The sequence below is a fragment of the Oryzias melastigma genome, linkage group LG18 (assembly GCF_002922805.2).
Source record: "Oryzias melastigma strain HK-1 linkage group LG18, ASM292280v2, whole genome shotgun sequence".
NCBI lineage: Eukaryota > Metazoa > Chordata > Actinopteri > Beloniformes > Adrianichthyidae > Oryzias > Oryzias melastigma.
The window spans coordinates 9,668,933-9,685,569 of NC_050529.1; the positions used below are offsets into that span (position 1 = coordinate 9,668,933).

At 40.9% G+C, this 16,637-nt stretch overlaps 2 protein-coding genes across 2 annotated transcripts in view; both read right to left on the reverse strand.

Annotated features, from left to right (window-relative positions):
• LOC112156331 (leucine rich adaptor protein 1-like) overlaps window positions 1–497 on the reverse strand; it is a 4,462-nt gene extending 3,965 nt beyond the window's left edge. Inside the window, exon 1 of the mRNA XM_024288573.2 lies at window positions 13–497. Within this exon, the coding sequence (XP_024144341.1) occupies window positions 13–225 (213 nt within the window). The 5' untranslated portion in view covers window positions 226–497. The remainder of the gene's footprint in view (window positions 1–12) is intronic.
• Window positions 498–828: 331 nt separating this feature from the next.
• On the reverse strand, window positions 829–5,201 carry LOC112156330 (5,6-dihydroxyindole-2-carboxylic acid oxidase). The gene is made up of 7 exons (XM_024288572.2): window positions 4,652–5,201; window positions 4,244–4,566; window positions 2,278–2,482; window positions 2,028–2,195; window positions 1,779–1,958; window positions 1,564–1,710; window positions 829–1,486 (listed from the first exon to the last, which is right to left on the reverse strand). Exons 1-7 carry the CDS (start codon window positions 5,004–5,006, stop codon window positions 1,299–1,301), a joined length of 1,566 nt encoding a protein of 521 aa, XP_024144340.1. The 5' UTR covers window positions 5,007–5,201; the 3' UTR covers window positions 829–1,298.
• Between the last annotated feature and the right edge of the window lie 11,436 nt (window positions 5,202–16,637).

A 16,637-nucleotide genomic window follows, 5' to 3' on the forward strand; every position in this document is an offset into this window, starting at 1 on the left:
AGTAAAACGTACCATTTCCTGCTTCAGCAGTGACATTTTGCTTTCGAGCCTTTTCAGGTCCGCGGAGTTTGCGCAGAACTTGCAGGTCGCGAGGTGCGGAGCTGCCCATTTGTCGCCGTGTTTCCCGCCTGTCAGGAACCGCACGAGACTTTCAGGAGCTTTGCGACCCAACTTCGTCTCCAAATCCTTCAAGTCGGGCGAGACGCCGCCGCCGTCCTCGTCCATGGTGGGTTAGCGGGGAATATCACGGTACCGAAAATGTCGTCCTCGGAGGTGAGTAGGTTCGCGTTTGTTTAATTTTATTTTTAAATGAAAAAATATTAATAAAAATACAGAGACATGTCAAACTCCCGACATCCCCCCTGACAGACTGGAGGCCAAACCGTGGCTGTGCTGATGTACTGCACAGATAGACCTCCCATTCTAAGCTGAGGGCCAGTAGCAGAGCCGCTTAAAGTCAACATGGCCTCGCGGGACCTTCCCGAGGGAGGGAGCCTCCTCTGAAACCTGACACCCTACAGGTGAGTGAGATTACGGCGCATGCGTGATAGATAGATAGATAGATAGATAGATAGATAGATAGATAGATAGATAGATAGATAGATAGATAGATAGATAGATAGATAGATGTTCAAGTTTTAGGACACTAGAGATTTCTTAATTGTAAGCAATATCTGCCTTACCATCCTATTCCCTAACTACTAAAAAACTATATAGTATGGGACTATCTAGTATCTCGGGTTTTAAAAGCACTTCAGACACTTCACTACTTCTTATTTTAAATGCCAAATATGGAGTCACATATTTCTCAAAGTAAAAACCTGATTAAATATGAACATTTTACAAAAACTTTTTGACTCCCCAGTGTTCAGATGGGGAAAATTGGACATCTTTTACAGAAAAAATACATATAAAAATATTTGTTGTTTTATTACCTCCCCAAATAAACACTTGAAATGATAAAAAACATTTTCTCTAAATCAAGTTAAAACATCTTATATTTATTTTGCAGATTTTTTAATTTTTTAATTCAGATGCACACGTTTATTGACATACTTTATAAAAAAAAAAGGAGAAAAAAAAGCATGTGGTTTAGTGAATGCTTATATACAGGTTCACAAATTGAGTAACTACGCCCCCTTGTGGGAGCCACAGCTCTCTTACATGAAAATAAATTCAGACGTTTTCTTTTTCAGTCTTTGACATCATTTGAACTGGTTTACTCTCTGCTGTGGTATTTAAAGTAAAAATAAACACATAAAAGGCACATGTTTGAGGTTTGTGTTCACTGAGACATCTCAGACTACAGATTGGCTCTTGTCGTCGTCGTACCGCTGGTACTGGTCCCCGAGCAGAGGCTGGTGGCCTTCCATCCTGTAAGACCTGGCACGCACGGCACATGTGGTGGCAGCGAAAAGGACCGCAACCACCACCAGGGCGGCAACGATCGCCATGGTTATGATTTCCGTCAGAGTGAAAGGTTGTCCTGGAAAGGTAGATTTTTGAAAATAAATGAGGCTTCGTTGAATAAATGACACAAATTAAATGGATAAAAAGGTGTACCGGGCCATTCAGCTTCGTAGGAGTAACCGAGGTTTTCTGGGGCGGTCACAAACATCTCGGAGTTTGTCACCGGAGGCCAGAAGGGCACCATGTTGTAGCCTCTGTTGTGACCGATGGGAGCGTTTTCATCAGGATATGCAGCTACGTCTACAAGAAGTTCGTACAGGTAAGCCAAAGAGAAACAAAGATCATAACAACAAAGACGTAACAAATACCTGGTCCGTGTCTTCTCAACCACTCGTCAAATATAGCGTCAGTGTAGGTGTGGAGCAGGACAAAGATGGGGTCATTGGGAGACAGGTGAGTCTGGCCACCTGTCCCATTCAGGAACAAATGGGCCAGGTTATGGAGGCTCCTCACCACGGGGTCGTAGTTTCCTTTGGGGGCGCTGTAGCCTGCCAGAACAATGTAAGAAGTCACGTAGAAGTGGAAACAAAGGAGAAATTATTTTGGCTGCTTGTTACCTTCAACGGTGTTCCTGAAACTCTCCGAAGAGGTGGAGTAGTACGGCGGCGTGTCGAACGTGTTGACCTGTAGGCAGTCCGCCACATCCTGGGGCTCCGGGAGCCGCTGCACCATCGGCCTATTGACGTTTCCTGCTGGGTTTCGCCTTATAGGAGACGTCTCCGTGCCTGAGTGGGACGGGAAACAGAAAAATAGACTTAGAAAAGATCCCCGCCACGCCCCTAATCCGCCAACACACACCCGCCTTACTGTTGCAGATGGTCCCCAACGTGTCGTAGTCCTCCACACTTTCACAGACGACCCTCCACTGGGAAAAGATGGAGTTGGAACTCAGGGAGTTGGAGTCGAAAGTGCTTCGGGCTCCCATGAGGTCGTCTGTGCAGATGTCGCACGTGCTTCCACCGATGGCGAAGTTCCAGTAGGGCAGGGCGAAGGACGGGTCTTGTAACATGTCCTGAGGATCACATTTGAACAGAACTAAAGGTCTCACTCAGATGAAAATGGTGTTTTTGACATGTTCTCGTGGGATTGTTCTGATGAGGGAGGACGTATATGTAGAAATTAAGCTTTGAATTCCCTTAGTAAGTATTTCTTCATTCAAGTCATTGTAAGAGAAAAAAAAAACAGTTTGAAAAAAAATTGTATTTGTGATGTAGCATCTGGCTCAAAATTGCTGGGCAACGCCAATTTTGCTTGCCATATTTGTTGCACTGCTAATATTAGCTTAGGGGTGTAAGCTAGCAGTAGATCATGTAAACAGAGAGCTCTCAGCAAAGAGAAAGGGACCAGTCCCACCCACATGCAAGAGGCGAATTTCTAATAAGCTACTGCCGCTCTGCAGAAACTATGTTCTAGAAAACTACACGTTTTTTTGATTTTGGATAAAAATAGGAAAGCCAAAAAATTTGATCAAAAGATGATCAAATGTTACTTTAACACATTCCTATCTGCTTAGTAAATAAATTAAACCATTTTCAAGGAGTAAAATGGATTAAAAAATACAAGAAATTGTCTTTTAAAGGACGTTTTAAGTAATTTTTTGGCATTGGATAAAGCCAACATGCTAAAAAAAAACAAATAAAGCCACAATTACTTTAAAAAAGAGCAAAACAAACATAATTTTGACACATATGTTAGTTTTTTTGTTTGTTTGTCAGTGTGCCTGGTCAGACCAAGACATCTCATTAAGAAGCACAAACTGAAGTTCTCAGCAGGGATCCAATACTCCAGGAGACTCATTTTTTGCTCCTCAGTGCTGTTTTCTAGACGGACCTGATTATCATAACGGTGAGTTAGGTTCTGTACCGTGGAACCTCTCACCAAAGCCTTCAGATCCCGCTCAAAAATGCCCTGCAGATTGGATCTAAACCACAACTCTTAAAGCGCTAAGAGTCACATTTTGCACGCCGCTTGCTTATTATGCCAATTTCCTCCATATTATAGTTGTGGCAGCCTAGATTAAGCTAAATAAACACACTCAGGAGCAGAACAAGTGACTTATTATGTCAGACCATGACTAAATAAGTGCAGAAAACTGGAGAAAAAACATTTATTTAGGTCCGCAATATGCCCTGGTCGAGTAGTTTCACTGTACATTTATTAAAAGCCTATTGAACCCATTTTTTTTCTTAACCATTAAAATGTTCTAATTACTTATCGGACCCACTCCAATAAAAATTTTTGTTTGTGGCATTTTTCTGATGATGAGAGACATATTTAAAGAAAATTAAGCTCAAATTTGCATTTCTGAGTATAATGTATTCAAATCCTTGTGAATTCAAAAGAGACGTTTTGGAAAAAAAGTGCATTTGTGACATAGGAAATATGTTGGACTACCCACAATCCCCAGAAAGATTTTGAAAAATCAACACCGGTAAGTCCTCCATTTTGTTATTTGAATACTTGATGTATTGTGATGATGTATTCTGATGATAATTATATACTATAGGATTGCACAATAAGAGTAAAACTTGTGAAGTGAAATATTAGTGATCAATATTGTTATCTACCTTTCTGGTAGTACTGGCTAAAACTAATATAGACAATTCCAACCAATATGAGTAGTGTCAGACTTTAAGACCTTTAGATGTAGAGTTTTTATTATTTACCAAACACAATTTATTATTATTATTTTATGTTAAAATAGAAAAAAAATGATTCAAATCATTGATCAGGCGAAGCTGAAGAGACCCTCTGTCCATTTCCGGCGTCTCACCTGCATGTCGCGTTCCAGCTGCAGCAGGTGGTACCTGTGCCACGTCACAAAGCCAGGCCCTTCGTGCGAGAAGTCCACGCCGCCGAAGCTGGCCTGTCCCGCGCCCAGGAAGGTCTTGCTGACGGAGTAGTAGTGACTCCACACGAAGTAGTTGTAGATGGTGACGTTTTCGAACTGCGGGCTGTTGCCGTCGGGCCCGAAGACGTCCGAGTAGTGCCGAGTGGCAATCACCAGGTCGGGGTGCACCGTGCGCTTGGCCTGGTCCAGCGCGCTCACGAAGGCGCGCTTCTCGTCTGCGCTGAGGCGCATCACGTCTCTCCTCACTGGTGGATGATAGATTAAACCGCTTATCATAAAAAAGATTCTCGACTGATTTTAGAACAAAAGGGCGCGCGCGCACTGACTTACCCACGGAGACGCGCTGGTCACAGTTGGGCCCGGTCAGCCCGTGTCTGCAGCGGCCGCAGTTGAACCCGCTGAAGTTTCCGTTACACTGGCAGGTGCGGTTGAAGTAGCGGACGGGCCATCGCTCCCGGTCGTCCCGCCCGTCGTGCGGGTACTGGGGCCCGTGGGGCCGCGCGTCCACCGTGAGGGACACGCACTGGCCGCGCCCCGCGCTGAACCCGCACGGGTCGTTCGGGAACCCCGGCGGCGAGGGGCAGCACTGCCCGCTCCGGAGTCCCTCCACCGTCACGCACTCCCTGGGGAACTGAGCGCTCACCGCCAACGCGCCCGCAAGCACTAAAACGCACGAGCGCAACATCGTTCACCCACGATCCAACTTTTACGCACGGCTTTGGCGGGTTCCGAATTCACTTTAACCCCCTTTTTCCACCTGAAATCACACACTGCCTTTATGTCCTTGTGAGAAACTAAACTTGCATCACTTCAGCACAACATCGGGGAAGGCATTTCTCATGAAACTCCCACGCGCCCACGCACGATCCAGTTCTTTTTTACCCCCAAACCACTGGAGCGTTGACCTTAAATACGGGATTAGCGCATGACTGCAAGGATTTTCTGACTCCCGCGTGATCACCCCCCAACACCCCCCTCCACACACACACTTACACGTAAAACATCATATTTCCTTCTGGAGGGAAAGAAGTGTGATCCGGTCATGCACAGCATTATTCTTTCTGAAGTCAGGGGGTGCACACACAAAAGAAAGAAATCAATTAAAAGCATCACAAAGTCAGTTTAAAATAGCTTTAAAACGCTTGTCCTTCACATTTTTTCGTTAAAAGTGTCAATTTATAAATCAAATACCACGAGAAGCTTTTATTTTGAAAAATAAGGTAGAACATTGAGTTTAATCAACAGTCTGCTGTTTTTTTCTCCTAAATATGAACCTTTTTTCTTCTGTTTTTTTATATAAAAAATCTAAAATAGCTCAGTGAAACTTTTTTTTACTCTTTGTCCAACTTTGACTTTTCCTTCAAGCTGAGCATCCTTTACAGGCTGCATTCAGGTGACACAGAAATGTTTAAATCTCCTGAGGAAAAAAAAAATGGTATCATCTTTTTTTTAACTATTTAACACGGTGGGATTGTTGTTTTTATTAGATTTGTTTTATAAAATCAATTATCCAACTGAAGGACAAGTAATGGTATTGTTCTACACAATTCTCTGGGGTTCACAAAATGGACATTTGCGATTTTCCAGCAGCAGGAAACTCAAGAAATTTTGTCTCGGTGCCATTTCCAGGGATACGTTCACTACCGTTCCTCATAGGTTGTCAGATGCTGAATCTCTGAGCTGTACCTTCCTCAGTTCATCCAGGTTGTGGAGATCTTCTGTGCAGAGCCAATGAGGAACGTCAAGGCTTTTCCCAGCGGCCAATCAGGGGGAACTAGAGCAACGATGTCCAAACTTTTTGCAGAGAGGGCAAGATTTGATGAGGTGAAAATGTGTAAGGATCAACCATTCAACCTGGATTCTTTAAACCTTGTAATAACAATAAATACAAATTAATTATTTGATTAAATATAAATAGACCTAAAGACATCTTAACCCCAATTACTGTCAATTTAATATTTTAAGACCAGAAATAAAAATAAAAAGTCTAATTGGGAAGAAAAGCTTTTGTCAATATTAAATCTGAATTCTTATGAAATGTGACATCACTATTTCTCATGGTAAACAGTTAAATTCAAATAATGTTAACTGATGAAATATCACCAATATACACCGCACATCAGCATTTGCGCGTGGTCATTAAGTGGCCGGTACTTGCACCATTTGACAGCACCACTTGTACATTTTCTATGCCTAAAACCTACAATTACTTCATGATACAATTACCAAATATACAACATTTTCAAGACTTGAAATGGATGAGTCTCAACACCTTTAACAAGGGGATGATGAGATCAGCGGAGGCTTACTTCCTCCCCACCAAGAGTTCCGTCCACATCTAAGAGGCGAATTTCTAATGAACTTCTGCTGCTCTGCAGAATCTATGTCTTAGAAAACAACACAGGTTTTTGATTTGGGTCAAAACAATATACTTTTAATTAAACTGGGAACGTGTTTACAACAGATCAAACGATGATTTGTGTGGGACTTCAAGGTGCAGACACTCTTCTATAACACCCTCCCGGGCCCAGACAATCCAAAAACCTGGGGATGTCCTGGGCTTTGTCCGAATTCCAAACCTAACCCCTAACTACTAAAATAAATGACATAGTGCGGGACTATCTAGTACCCTGGATTTTAAAGGTAATTTGGACATGATGCTCACTACTTTTCTTTCGTTTTTCCAAAGACCGGATGTGACGTCATTGATTTCATGAAAGGAAAAAACGAATAAAAATGAACATTTCATGGCGTTAATTTATGACTCCACTGTGTTCTGATGGTGAAAATGTGGCGGGTTTATTCAAATATTACATTTAAACACGTTTTTTATTGTTCAAAATTGTTCGATTGCAGTGCATTGTGGTCTATATCTGCTAATCTAGTGACCATCGATGTAAGCTAGTTTTTTTGCAAATACTTCTGGGAAATTTCCAGTGCACTTGATTTTTTAATTAGTAGATTCGGACAGCACTAAAAATGTCGAATGCACTAAATAGTGCACTATATAGAGATTGGGGGGAATTCGGACACAACCCTGTACATGTGACAAAGGCTTTACCTTCGTCCTGTTCAGTCCTGCGTTTTTTTTTCAAAATCAAAGCCTAAAACTTCTGGGCATTCCATGTCTGATCAAATCAATTCCAACTGAAAGCCCAAGTGTGGACACACCTTCAGACACTTTTTCATTCCTATTCCAGCTGTAAACTGACTAAAGTTTTTAGCATGAAAATAAAGCAAAAATCCTTCTGTACAAATGTAGGGACAAAAAGAAATACGTCTTAGTATCTAAACATGTAGAAAAATACTCAAATAACCAAAAGTTAACTGTTCTGCTTTATTGTGTGAAACCTTTTTAAATTTTAGTTTAATCTAAAGTTTCCTATTGTCTTTTCTTTCATCGTTAACATCAACCCCCTCTGAGGCACGAACAACAAAGAAGCACTTTTCTCAAAAGTAAAAACTTTCCCCCCAATGTGATTCCACACGGCCAAAAGCTCAGGTCCTTAATCTAGTCACATGCGTTTCACGTTGGTTATGATAATTCTAGTGGTGATTTGGCGGTTCACGGGGGCGGGATTATATAAAGCGAGCATTAAGCTCATTCTCATGAAATAAAGACGCATTCCTTCCCTTCTGGGGTTTTTCTGAAAATGTCAGGAGCGTTGGAAGGAAATGATCACAACCTGGTCGTCGTCTACACCTTCAAATGTCAAGATGAACGCTTTGATAGATAGAATGAGACATTCAGATCTCCTCCATTTGAATTTCTCAAGGATTAATCAACAAAATAAGCATTTAGTAATTAATTTACTGGTGTATTTTAAAATGATTTTGTATTAAATTTGTCAAATATTTTCAAATTCCCAGAAATATTACTAAAATTTATATTTTTAAGTCAAAATGTCCACTTATCTTGAAAATGTGGAGACAATAAGTATCATTTTACATTAAAAGTACAGAGTTTTGTGTCAAAAACAAAACTTAAAGCCACATTTTGTTCTAAATATTAAAATAATAACCATTTGAACCTTTCTTTGGCTCCCACAAGGGCTCATATCTGGCCTGGTAGTCCCGTGACGGCTGCTCAGCCAGCCGTCTTTTCTCCATTCCATTCCTCTGCTCTTTGTGTGTGTGAACAAACCCTGGGCAGGATGGAGGATCATGTGAGAAGATGTGACTCTGGCTTAATGGTAATCCTTGCCTTTGGTGAAAATGGCACAGTGGGAGTCATTAGCGAGAAGCAGCATATGAGAGATTCCTACACCTCCTTTTCTCCTTTCAGCTAAAACAGTACCTGCCACTTGTTTACGGTTTTAAGAGTTCTTAGGCAGCCTGTTGTATCTTAGACTCCATGTTTCTTGTAATGCTACGTTCACGACGGGCATGTTTAGAAACCAGCTTTTGTTTGTACCTTAAAAGCTTTCCGCTTTTGTACAATTGCCGGTGTGAAGAATTGAATATTCTTTGCAAGAAAACTGCAAGAGGTGAAGAAGAATACAGCCGAGAAGAGGACAAAAGTTTCAACTTGGATCTTGAGATGGGAAAAACTTTGGTCGGACACTTGCTGTTGTCGTAAAACCTGCCAATCAACATCATGTGACGGCACTAACTGGTTCATTCCATTTTTCTATGGACCTATGACCAACGCGGACCAAGAATGGTACAAATTGGTCCGGCCTAATGGGTCCATTTCATAATGGAAATACCATACTAGTTCAGTCTTGACCGTGCAGTGGAAATGAGGCATAAATGTACATAAGTATTTTATTATTTCCAAATGTTTAATAACTGTGATATTACTTGGTAAACTGTGAAGTTAGTACACAACGATGGTTCTGAACGAGAAATAAAGCATGTATTGTGTGAAAACAATTCCTCTAGACCTGATTTTTTTTTGGGATCTAATTTAGTCTAATAGGTGAGCTAATTCTCATCTACTGCATACTGGTTCAGGGTGTACCCCGCCTTCGCCCTTCAGTAGCTGGGTTGATGAAAAAGCTACTGGTACAGTAACAGTGACACATGCAAATCCCACACATTTTGTAGATGTTTTTTTTTTTTTTTTTTTTTTTTAGTCTACTTTTTTGTGCTTTTACCACTTTCTAAGAGTTGTCTGAGGGTTATAAGGTTAGTGTTAGCGAGGGACACGACGGTTGTCTGAATCTAACATTCCAAATTTCAATGCTAAAAAATTCCCAGAAGTCTCTGCATCAATAGTCAGTAGATATATAAATATAGACCACAATGCATTGCTTTTTCACAATTTTTCATGTAAAAAGAATGTACGTAACGGCTGGTTGGCTCAGTGGGCTGGGTGTAGGGCTGTCACGTAGGAGACATGTGTTCAATCCCCAGGGTGTGCATTGAGCTTAATTCAGATTGGGTCCTTTGGCAAGACCCTTGTCTTGGTTCCCCTGTACCTTTCAAATACAGGGTTGCGTCAGGAAGGGCGCAAAAACTCGCTGCCAAATCACTGATGCGAAACAGTGGGTGCTGTTTCCCCGAATGGGATAAGCCAAAAGGTGATCATCAACAACCACTTTCTAAGCAGGAAGTGGCTTTTCAGGTTTTTCCTTTGCTATTGTTTAGTGCCACCTACAGTGGAAAATGTTGAAGCAGTACAAATCTATTGATTCTTGCTTGAGCTTCTTTCTTTTGCAGCTCTATGCCGATATATGAAAGATTTGATGTTCTATGATTCCATCCGGGCTCCAACTGAAATTATTAATGTCTCCTTCAATTTTCAAATGGTTGGAGATTCCATGAATTTGACCAAGTCCTTGATTGGTCAAAGTTCAGGTCGTTTAATTGAGAATATGTGTTCAATGGGCTCGCATTTTGTAGGTAAAGCTACAAAATATACTTGCGTACTGATGCGTGAACGTGAGAATTTTGAATGTGAAAGCCCGAAACGTGTGCTTGTTTACATAGACTTTTCATTAAAAGTGATTGCTTGAACATGCATTGCCAAGGTTGGTGTGAACATAGCCTTAGAATTTAAATAAAAACACGTATGATTACATATTTATTGGATAAGTCCTTGTTTATTCTACATTACTGTGTTGAGATTTGCGGAACCATATGTAAGAAATACTCGTCTACTTTTTATTCCTAAAAAAATGGTAATAAGAACTTTCTCTGGCAGTTATAACACAGATCCATTATTCAGTAAATTAAAAATGCTGAAATTTCAAGACTTATTTGATCAAAGTATTGTAAAATGAATACATAAAGCACATCAGAATTGTCTTCCACACAATTTACAGAGAGCAATAATAGTTTAAAAGGAAGTGAGATTTTTTTCTTTGCCAACATTCAGAACAAAAACAAAGGAAAGATGTGTTTCAGTTCAAGGAGTCAAGACATGGAACAATCTGAAACAATCAATTTAGGAAAACAAATTACAAACCACCCTTTAAAAAACTTGTTCAAAAGGAACTGTTTCAAAAATGCAATCAATGAACCATGTCGCTTAAATCGGCAGTGTCTGGATTATTATAAACCGAACACCTTGATGTCAACCACAAACATACCTACATGCTACATTGCAGAAATGTGGATATATGTGTGGATAGTAAATTTTTTTATTTGTTAATCATAAAAATATATATATATATATATATATATATACATGTATATATAAACTGAAGTTTTTTTTTTTTTTCTCGAGTCAATTAATCAGAAATTTAAAATCAAGGATCTTAATAATGGCTGGAGATGCTCATCGTTTACTAAGAAGAAAACCTTTGGGCAGAAAGCGAGCTGAGGTTGGTATGTGAGGCTGCACACAGCCAGCCTCATGACCAAAGCCCGGAGGCAGGAAGGGTGGATGAGTTTGATATGTGAGCTTCTCTTATCTGCTCGCATGTGAGCAGGAACTGCATACCTCCTCATTGCATAAACTGCTCACACAAGTGGCCAAATGTGCTGCTGTACCTGGAATTGGACCCTGTGGGGCTCCAACATGGGTGAATAATACACGCTTTTGTTGCCTTCAGTCTCAAGAAGGGGGGGGGGGTTGAACTGTGCCGAACACGAGGGCAAGTGTTTGTGTGATAAAGGGGGCGCAGAGGGGGTCTCTTATCTCATCCTGACAAGATTTTTTTTATGTTTTTCTATTTTGCAGTAGCCATCATGGAGATGTTTGCGGTGAGGAAGAATAAGACTGTAAAAAAGAAGATTTACCTCATCAGTTAGAATACAAATTGTAGGGAGGGGGCCATTTATATCGCAAAGTGCCCAAGGACAACAAAGACTTATTTTCAGCACGGAAACAGTTAATCCTCACTGTGGAGTTTTGTGATAAGCACATTAACAAGATCAAGGTCCAACAGAAATGTATTGTGAGACACAAAATCGAATCCAACTTTATTTATAAAACACTTTCCATACATAGGTGACACAAGCTGCAACCCATAATAAAAATATTTCTTAAGCAAAAAAACACAAAAATGCTCAAAGACACACAGTGTACATTCAATGTCACCCCTCCAAGCATTGACTGTAAATAACAACTGGACCGAGTGAGTGTGACATCCCCTGTAGAAAATGATATACTTCCATGCCCAGTGAAATTAAGTCAGTTTCCATTTGGATTGCCACTATGTTGGAGCCAGAAATCATTGGTAAGCAGTGATTGGTCTGAACTGATCAACATTTCCATGGGAACCACTCTCGCCAATCAGGAGTGAGCTAGTTGGAAGTCACACCCCACATTAATCTCCTAATTATGTGAGACCTCTGATTGGTCACTTTCTAACTTGAAAAACTAAAAAAAAGGTTAAAAAAAAAAGATACTAGAGCAAGAAAGATTATTCTGAAAAATAGAATATCTGAGTCACAGTTGTTCATTCCTCTATAGAAGTCTATGGGATTTTGGCCTCCTGTAATCAGCAGGTACTTCCTGTTCAACACATTCTCATCCTTAAGTCATCCCATTTTGACGTTTTGTCAAGGACCCCTACGCGTCACTTTTTGACGTTTTAGGTGTCCCCCAACTCGTTTTTTTTTTTTCATGTCCTGGCTGTTTGTAAAATCTAGGGACTACAACGCTAGGGACGCGGTACCAGATGCGAACTGGTCCTTGGTACGCGTCTAGTACTGGTAACCTAACCCAGTGATAGTTCACATCCGGTACTGCATCTGATACCGCATCTGGAGCTAACTTAGGGTACCAATACCCGGTTCGGGTACTGTTGATCTCCACGTCACGATACTGGACCGGTTCGCGGCCCGGAGGTTGGGAAGCCCTAATTTAATTGAAACAGAAATTACAAAAAACGATGAGTTGGGGACACTATCTCAAATACAGTCAATGCACAACATAATGAGACCTAAAATGGTCCATAAATGAGATGTGAAGTAGAAATTTTGCTTGATTTTGAAGTTTAGAAATTATAGTTTGAGGACTAGTGTGTCCAACCCCACTGATACTCACAGAGGACACTACCACAGGTTCACAATCAAAGTGAGGAGATACCACTGCAATGACTCTGTTCACTGAGGAGACTTCATTACTGATGTGGAGGATCGTTCGAAGGAAAACACTGGAGTTGAAACAAAATGTAAAAGGAATAAAATACTTAAAAATATAACCAAAGAATAATAATAGGAATAAGCTTTATTGTCCTTGTGACATGTTACATACACAACAAAATTCCAGAAAGTGTTCTTACAGTTGCGTATTCAGAAAAAGTAAACATTATAAGACGATATTATATTACCATTCAAGGCAAGTTTTAAACACAACACAGAATTAAAATGAAAAATAGAATTAGACTACCCTCATAATAGTCCACCAATTCTTCTCTAATGACCAAATATGTGTACAAATAAATCTAATGGATGAATATAATCATTAAAGTGAATTAAAATAAATACATGAAAAAACTAACAAGTAAAAAACGTGTAAATACATAGAATAATGTAAATATCAAAGACATTTTTTCCTAAATTTCAGGTATTAACCATAGAAAAAAGTAGGTCGACAATCTACACAGATTTCCATTAAGATACTTGTTTATTTTATTAAAAATAACCTTGAAATGGAAGTTACAATCACTAGCAAGGCAAATTTGAAAAAAAACTTAGAAAAATAAACTGACATGCTAATATTTTGTCTGAAAGTGAACTTCATTGTGTGAGTGTAGTACAGTTTGAAGCCAGGAGAGGGCGCTGACATCCCACGTAAAAATGTGACAAAAAACAGGCAGGACTCTTGAAAAGCACCACTTCTAGGTGGGGCTCAATCTACTGCACTAATGGGAAATTTTACACCGTTTTTCCTTAGTTAACGTTTTATTTTTTTTAACCAACATTTTTTGTGTTTCACAAAAAAGTAATTTACATGAAATCGTGCAAATTAAAGACTTGATTTGTTCTTTAGATTTTTTAAAGTAAGCTTTGATTTTCTACTGAGAAAATTCAGTAGATTTTAGATGGAAAGAAGTAAGAAGAAGGTCGCAACACAGTGCTGTTGTTTTGGTGCTCTACCTCACAGCATCCATCCATCAGCTGCACAGCAGCTTCATCTCGCACAAGGTCACAGGGAGCTGGAGCCCGCCCCCGCTGACACTGGGAGACGTTTCCAGTCCATCACAGGACTAACGCAGAGAGACAGACAGCCACGCGCACTCACCATCACACCTATGGCCGTGCATGTCAAGCACGCATGTCTTTGAACACCGGGGTCATTCCGAGCACCCTAAAGGACGCCAGCTGGAAAAAGAACATGCAAGCGCAGCCTGCAAAGCTAAGAAAAAAAATGGCATAAGCATTCTGAATTTGACTTGCACAGAACCTAATTTGTTCCACCAGCAAACCTCCCAGAATGTAGTGCCAGCTTGGAGTAGAATGACACGCTGATGAATGGCAGGAGTTAGTCTGTCAAGCGGAGGCCTCCAAGAATATCGGGATACTGTCTACTTAGCACATGCAGCAGCATCTTAAATCTGCTGATTTCCTATAGCAAAGCACTTCAGGTGATTTACATAGCAATATTTTAAACAGCTGGGGTTGCTGTGGCCTGGGCTCAGCCATAAAATACAAAGATCTACAACCTGGTGAGGCTCGCTACCACTTGATTGCTTTTTAAACGTCATTAGTTTTGCAGAAGCCTCATCATTTTTCCTTTGCTTCTCGAGTTTCCCACTGATGTCTGGAAATTTGGAAGGATATTGACAGGTTCTGTGAATGGGAGTGTTGAGGGCAATTTGGCAGGAGCAGGATTACACGTCAGGTGTTCTTGTCCGTCCATCCACTCCTTTTCCTTTGCTCAGCAGTTGAGCAAAGGAAAAGGAAAGTCTGGGCATATTTGCTAGGCAAATATGCCCAGACTTTTCTCTCCCTGGCGACTTTCTCCAGCTCCTTCAAGAGAATTCCAAGGCGTTCCCAGGTCAGCCAAGAGATGCTGTCATTCCAGGATGAACTGGTTCTTCCCCAGGGTTTCCACCTAGTAGGACTCCCCAGGGACGCATCCCAAGCCTCTTCAGTTGATTCCTCGCAATGTGTAGGAGCAACAACTCTACTCTTAACTCTCTTCAAGTGACCTAAATTCTCACCTTATCCCTATGGGAGTGCCCAACCACCTTGACAAATAAGCTCATTTTGGCTACTTGTGTCTGGGACCTTGTTCTTTTGGTCATGACCCGAAGCTCATGACCCTGAGTATTGGAACAAAGATCAACCATCAGCTTGCTCTTTGCCACAACGACCGCATAACAACGGATGTTGCTCCAATCTACCTGCTTCAATCTTCCCTCGCTTGTGAACAAGACCCCAAGACACTTAAGCCTCATTACGACTGAGCAGACCAGTATGGTCCGGTAAGGAGTGGTACAGTATGGTCCAGTTAATCTTGGCAAGCGTTTTCCCTCAGTTAAGCAGCACTTTCACTTGTTTTCACGGTACATGCGTAGTGTGGAATGCTAGCGTGTCATTGTAGTGTGATAGCTAGAAAGAAATGTTTGAAGTTCCACTGCAGACCAGGTCTTGCTGTTGTTTGTAGGCATTATCAATATAGACTCGTGACTACAAGAGTACACAGGAAACCACAAAAACCTGAATGCTTAGAAACATTTGAAACGTTAGCTCAAATAAGCGCTATTTTGGCCCTTTTTAATGTCGTCATCACTTTCTGCCAATCAACTGGTGGCTACAGCGGCTCTATCACAACTGTTCTGTTCCACTTTTCAATGGACCTAGAACCTAAGCCCACCCCTCCAAGAGGTACTGTTTAATGGGTCCATTTTACAATGGAAACGCTCAAACAAATCGACCGTACCAGACCGGTCAGTGGAAACAAGACTTTAAACTTCAGCTGAAGCAGTAGTTCTTCACTCACCTGGAGAGGCCTGACTACCTTTCTGATCAAGATCCATGTCCGACTTGGTTGCTGCTTCACAGTCGGTTGCAAACTGCTCCAATGGATGCTGGAGGTCTTGACTCGATGAAGTCAAAAGGACAACATCTTCAAAAGCAGAAAATCATTTGGTCTCCGAGCCAGATCCTCTCAAATCCCTGAAATTCTAGAAATGTTGTCCATAAAGATCATGAACAGAACCAGAGACTCAAGCGTTCTTGTATCAACACAAGCACATATCACCTCTAAAGCATATGATGATTTTAGCTTCTACACAAATCTAGTGATCTAATGTTTTATTCCAAGTTTTAACATAAGAATAAATGGCTTAAAGTTAGATTCGAAACAGGAATATTCCACTCAACACGTTCCTAAGGATTGTCAACACAAATACCTTTCACGGTCCAAAAACTTCAACTTTTCCCACCTAAGTTTGAAAACAAACAGTCAATGTCTGAATACTTCTCAAAACATGGTCTTTTATAGCCCCTATAGATTATCTGCTCATATCTCGCTCCAGAGGGCAGATGGAGGCAGTCGAAACAAGGGACGGTAAACCTTGGCTTTTGGACAAAACTTTATGAAGTGAGTCTTTATCATATGCTGTGCATACAGAACATGGAACTTGGAAAGATTCTTCTGGATCAAAATGAGTCAACAACCTGAGGATATTTGCCATGTCATATGCCAGGTGTTGGGTAGTTAGCCTGACTCTTTGAGTCACGAGGCTCGACTTTTACAGAACCGGTGGCACGTAGCCTATCAGTGTCAGCCATGCGTGAACATTGGAATAAATATGAAATGAGCTCCTTTACTCTCTTCTCATTACAGTCACAACAGCAGTCTGAGCATTTCTGTGAAATGTCACATCCCCTTTGTGTCGTGTCACTTAAAGTTTCATGAGGATTCTCATGAACAGACCTGAATAGGAACTGCAACATGCTAACTCTATGC

Coding starts and splice junctions, on each gene's coding strand:
- LOC112156330 (XM_024288572.2), bottom strand. CDS start 5,006: ATGTTGCGCTCGTGCGTTTTAGTGCTTGCGGGCGCGTTGGCGGTGAGC. Junction 4,567..4,651: donor TGACCAGCGCGTCTCCGTGG/GTAAGTCAGTGC, acceptor ATCATCCACCAG/TGAGGAGAGACGTGATGCGC. Junction 1,959..2,027: donor TTTCAGGAACACCGTTGAAG/GTAACAAGCAGC, acceptor TTGTTCTGGCAG/GCTACAGCGCCCCCAAAGGA.